The sequence below is a fragment of the Numida meleagris genome, chromosome 3 (assembly GCF_002078875.1).
Source record: "Numida meleagris isolate 19003 breed g44 Domestic line chromosome 3, NumMel1.0, whole genome shotgun sequence".
In the NCBI taxonomy this organism is placed as follows: domain Eukaryota; kingdom Metazoa; phylum Chordata; class Aves; order Galliformes; family Numididae; genus Numida; species Numida meleagris.
Window position 1 is genome coordinate 111528821 of NC_034411.1, and position 5197 is coordinate 111534017.

The 5197-nt window shown below is 58.6% G+C and overlaps 1 protein-coding gene across 1 annotated transcript; it reads left to right on the forward strand.

Moving 5' to 3' along the window:
* LOC110397197 (PHD finger protein 7-like) lies at positions 422 to 3924 on the forward strand. The gene is made up of 9 exons (XM_021393231.1): positions 422 to 597; positions 932 to 1023; positions 1116 to 1217; positions 1471 to 1595; positions 1752 to 1914; positions 2012 to 2118; positions 2341 to 2454; positions 2606 to 2724; positions 2887 to 3924. The coding sequence occupies exons 1-9, from the start codon at positions 555 to 557 to the stop codon at positions 3534 to 3536; spliced, it is 1515 nt and encodes a 504-aa protein (XP_021248906.1). The 5' UTR covers positions 422 to 554; the 3' UTR covers positions 3537 to 3924.

Genomic DNA, 5197 nt, shown 5'->3' on the forward strand with positions numbered 1-5197 from the left:
TCACCAATCTCTGAGCCAAGAATCTCCTCCAAGAGTTTATCTAATCTCCTCTCCTAGATTAAAACTGTTCCACCTTGTCCTGTCCCCTATCACACCACGAAAAAAGTCACTCACCACACGCATTAGAGGCCAAATATGCTGTTAACTTGCAATCTTTACTAGACTCTCCAGAAACCTATGCTAGACTCAGAGCAGAAATGCTAGCGTGGTACCAGGGCCGCAACTCTGGCCAACGGACAGCTGCACTGCAGCATCTGCCACGAGGAGCACTGACAGCAGGTGGAGGGAGCCCGTCCTTCCTCTCTGCTGCATGGCAGCACCAGGACTTCACCCCGTGCTGCCTGTAAGGGCTGCCACCCTCTCGCTTGAGGGCCCGCGCCCACACTCCCTGTGAGGCGGTGACCGTGATGTCACAGTGGGTGGCAGGGAGTGGCCATTGTGACCCGTGAGGCTTGGAACAGAGCAAAGGCTGCCGGGCTCAGGCCCAGTCAGTGCGGCCTGGTGAGGCGCAGAGAGAGCAGGGATTCTCGCAGTGCTCGCCGTTGACGCACATCATGTCCGACAGGAAGCGGAAGGCCTCCGACTCGGAGGAGCCAGGTGAGAGCCACGTATCCCTGTGTACAGCTCCCACCAGCAGGCTGAGGAGTGCTGGGGTCTGCCTACAGATGAAAGGGAAGAAAGGGACAGGCAGAGACTCCCCAACTGCTGCAAGGCAGGACCCCTCTGCTCCTTGGCAAGGGGGCCCAGCTTGGGCTGTGGCAGCCCCCTAGCACTCTAGGGCCTGCTGTGGGAACTTTTCCTCCACCACCACCATCAGCCCTGGCCCTCAGCCAGTACGGCAGGCAGTGAGCACGACCCTGGGGACAGCCCTCAGGGACACCTGGTCCCGCACGGTGCTCACCGCTGCTCACATTTGCTCTCTCCCCTCCAGCATGTGTTCTGTGCGGCCGGGCAGATGCTGACCCAGTCATCTGCGGGCGCACATTTGACCAGAGTGGGATTCGTGTCCATGAGTTCTGCTTGGTGAGTTCCCCCATGGGCTCCTTCCAGATTCCTGCGGGGGATGCTCCCTTCCTCACTGTCCTCATGAGATCCTGCCCTTTTCTCTCCTACAGATGTTTGCCCGCATCGGTTTTGAAGGAAGACCCACACAGCAAGGAACTGTGTGCCTCCCCCTTGCTGCCATCAGAAGCAAGGTCAAGCAGGCAAACCAGAAGGTGAGGACCTGAACGGAGCAGGCACACTTGTGCCAGGAGAGGTTCACACCAGCCCAGTGTGGACCCAAAGCAATCGCAGCCCTTCCAATCGCCTCCAGGACAAAGGCCTGCCATAGCAGATGAGTCTTGTCCAACAGGCGGCTCAGAAGAGTGTGACCCCGCAGTGCCCGCATCCTGTGCCCTGCCCAGAGCTGTGGGGCCGGTCCTGAAGGCCCTGAGCCTGCCGCTGATGGGGCTGTTCTGCTCTTTCCAGCAATGCTGTGTTTGTGGGGAGAGGGGAGCCACCACCACATGCGCAGAGAGCGGCTGTGAACGAAGCTTCCATCTGCCCTGCGCTGTGGACGGGGAATGCGTCACCCAGTTCTACGGGCGGTACAGGTAAAGGCTGTCAGCAGCAGCCAAGCCAGGGAGGAACCCGCAGCAACACCTGCCAGCAGCCTGCCAGAGCCAGGGCCAGGGCCTACGGCTCCTTCCTGCTCCGCTGCCCTCCTCGCAGCACTTCTCACCGTGCCCATCCCTTCCATCTTCCCCCAGGTCCTTCTGCTCAGAGCACCGCCCTCAACAGGCAATTCAGGAAGCTCCACCAGAAGACACCAACTGCCTCATCTGCATGGAGACTGTGGGGGACAGATTGTCCTACCACACCCTGGTGTGCCCAGCATGCACACACACCTGGTTCCACCGGGGCTGCATCCAGGTAGGAGCCCTCCCCTCACCCTGCAGGCACGCTTGGTGCTCAGCAGCACCAGGCCCCGCTCACGCTCACACTCACACTGCTTGTGCTTCTCCTGCAGCAACAAGCCACGAATGCTGGCATTCTGTGCTTCCAGTGCCCCAGCTGCAGAAACAAATTTCAGTTCATTATGGAAATGTTCACCATGGGGATCCAAATCCCAGCCAGGTTGGTGTCCGTCTGCCCAGTTCTGCACACATTAAGACTAAAGTGCTGGGCCTGCCCAGAGACTGTCTCGGCAGGCCTGGCCCTTTGCTGTCTCAGGAGCATGTGCCTCAGCTTCACGGAGAAGCAGGAAATGGGGTTGGGCTGGATGACATGGAATAACCTGGGGTCCTATTCATGCTGGGGACACCGGGGGCTCATCACTTTCCCTCCCTTCTCTTGTAGAAGACCATCATGGGAGGACAATGGTGCATATGCATCGCTTCTACAAAGGCACCAGCGCTGCGATGCCAGCACGTGCTCTTACCCTGGAGGCAGAGAGCAGGCAGAACAAGAGGGGTGAGTTACTGCAGCAGCTCTCTGGGGCTCTGCGGGGGATCTCAGCCTCACCACAGGCTGGGGGAGCAAGGACTGAGCAGCAGAGATGTGCTGGGCACTCCCTGGCTTCGCTCGCTTGGTCCTCACAGCCACAAACCCTTTGCTTCCCCAGGCCCTGGCAGCTCATCCTGTGCAGCTCCTGTGCTGCGGAGGGCACCCACCGACAGTGCTCCTACTTGAGCAACAGCACAGACTCCTGGGAGTGCAACAGCTGTGCCAGCCTGGCGACCGGTAAGAGGCAATCAACCACCTGCCACTGGTCGACGGCCAGGCAAGGCCTGGCAGCAGGTGCTCAGGGCACCTTTGCTGGAGTTTCTCAGCCCCGCAACAGATGGCAGATCCCGCTGTGGCGCTGCAGCTTCCTTCTGCTGACCTTCCTGCCTCCCCTTACAGCCTCCCGCGACAACACTGAGCTTGCTGGTCCCAGCACTGCCGGTCAGAGGGGTCTGGAGCCATCCAACGGCTCCTTGGAACCTGACAACTTCAGCTCCAGGCCCGCCAGCCAGGCAGCATCGGGGCCACCACACGGTTCCCAGCTCCCTGAGCACAGCGACCAGCCAAGTGAGCGTGGGACAGAGCAGAGGACAAATTGCCCACGTTCTCATGACAATCAGGCGTCCTCTGAGCAGCGCCGGGGACGCCGTGGGAGCGGACGCCGTGGGAGTAGACGCCGTGGGAGCGGATGCCGTGGGAGCAGACGCCGTGGGAGCAGACGCCGTGGGAGCAGACGAGCAGCAGCCCCAAGGGCTCAGAGCAGCTCCCGCACATCCACCAGACGGAGGACACCAGGGTCCTCCAGGGCGTCTCCGGCAGCTACACGCAGAAGGCGTCCCAGGCAGCAGGGAAGAAGCCGGACACGAAGCCGCTCCCCGCTGCAAGGTCGGGCCCCACGTTCCCAGTCCCGGCCAAGACGACGCCATGGCAGCAGGCAAAGGCCAGCCCGACGTTATCAGAGAAGGACCCGGAGCTCAGCGAGATCTGCAACATCGAGGTCCTCCAGGGCTTCCTCAGTGCCTCAACGCAGGGGACGGTCCACGCAGTGAGGGCAGGCCCTCACACAAAGGCACTCCCCGCACAGACGTCCGGCTTCGAATTCCCACAGCTCACGCCGAAGAGGCAGCAGGAGCCGGTCCCAACACCACACGCCGTCCCGGGAATGAAGCTGCTCCCACGTCCAACGTCAAAGCCAAAATCCCCGCTGCCAGCCCCCAAGTCTGCACAGGAGCTGCCATGTGCCAGTCCCACCTGCTTGCACTGCTCCCAAGAGGCCAATACAATAAAGCCGGGAGATCCCCCACACACTTTTGTCAGCTTCACTCTTCCCTGCTTTTGCCGAGGTGGGCAGAGGCAGAGACCTTGACAACAGGGCTGTCTCCTCCCCAGCACCTTCACAGCCCTCACTTCACATGGCCCAGTCCAGGATGAGCTGGATTCCCGCCACATCCCCACCGTGGCACAGTGTCCAAATTCCTCAGGAACCCAGGCCACACTAGCAGGGGCAGCCCGGTTCTGGGCTTGGGATGCCATCGTGTTCAGGGTGCATGGCAGCTCCAGGGCCGCTTCCAGCTGCCTGAACAGCTTGGGCTTTCCTCCTGCGTTTGGGCAGCACAGTCAGGTCTGAGGGTTGGTTCTGCTCTGGGGATGCTGCAAGCCTTGAGGTGCTGCAGCGCATCGAGTGCATGTGGTCAGCGCAGGGAGGGGTAGTTCTCTGAGCTGAGCCAGGGCCTTGCCTGCCCAGCTGCCTCCTCCAGGCTGCCCGCACCCACGCATGCTGATGGAGTTGTAAGAAGTGAGTGGTGAACCCTTCTCTATCATCTTTGAAATGTCACTGTACTGGTATCAGCGAGAACTGTTCCTTTTCTTCATAGTGTCTGGTACAGCGCTTTGGCTTTAGGAGAAAAAAAATCACTGATTAAACACCAATATCTTGCTCGGCCTGGAAAAGAGAAGGCTGCGAGGAGATCTCATTGCAGCCTTCCAGTATTTAAAAGGGCATTATAAACAGATGGGAATCAACTTTTTACAAGCGTAGACAGTGACAGGAAAACGGGGAATGGTTTCAAGCTCACAGAGGGAAGGTGTAGAGCGGATGTCAGGAGGAAGTTCTTCACAGAGAGAGTGCTGAGGTGCTGGAATCAGCTGCCCAGAGACATTGTGGATGCTCCAGCCCTGGAGATCGTTGGAACTGATGACAACTCAGCAGGCCTTGCAACCGCTCCAACGGAGGTGGTGGAGTCAACGCTCACCGGGGTGTTCAAGAAATGTCTAGATGTGATACTCAGAAACAAGGTTTAGTGGGCAATGTTGGACAGTTGGACTAGATGATCTTAGAGGTCTTTTCCAACTTTAAAGATTCTATGATTCTAAGAACTGCAGGAGGAAGAGGCAGAACTCATAGAGGAGAAGATAACCGTTCAGCTCCTGAGCACGGGTGAGCTCAGAGACACGTTAAAAGACTTCAGCCATCATCTGGGTGAGCAATGTGTCACCTGGATGCTCTGCTAACGGGAGAACGCAGCCAGTGGCCTGGACTTAGTGGGCAGCAAAGCCAGGCATCTGGGATCCCCTTAAAGGGAAGCAGACACTGACAAAGCAATTGGAAAAGGGATATCTGCTTTCATGTGATGCATGTGATTCTTTCTCAGCCGTTAAGTAAAAGCATCTTTTTTCAAAGAAGATCTGGTATGTTACCCAAGCAAGTGGA

Coding starts and splice junctions, on each gene's coding strand:
- LOC110397197 (XM_021393231.1), top strand. CDS start 555: ATGTCCGACAGGAAGCGGAAGGCCTCCGACTCGGAGGAGCCAG. Junction 2,119..2,340: donor GGGATCCAAATCCCAGCCAG/GTTGGTGTCCGT, acceptor CTTCTCTTGTAG/AAGACCATCATGGGAGGACA. Junction 2,725..2,886: donor CTGTGCCAGCCTGGCGACCG/GTAAGAGGCAAT, acceptor CTCCCCTTACAG/CCTCCCGCGACAACACTGAG.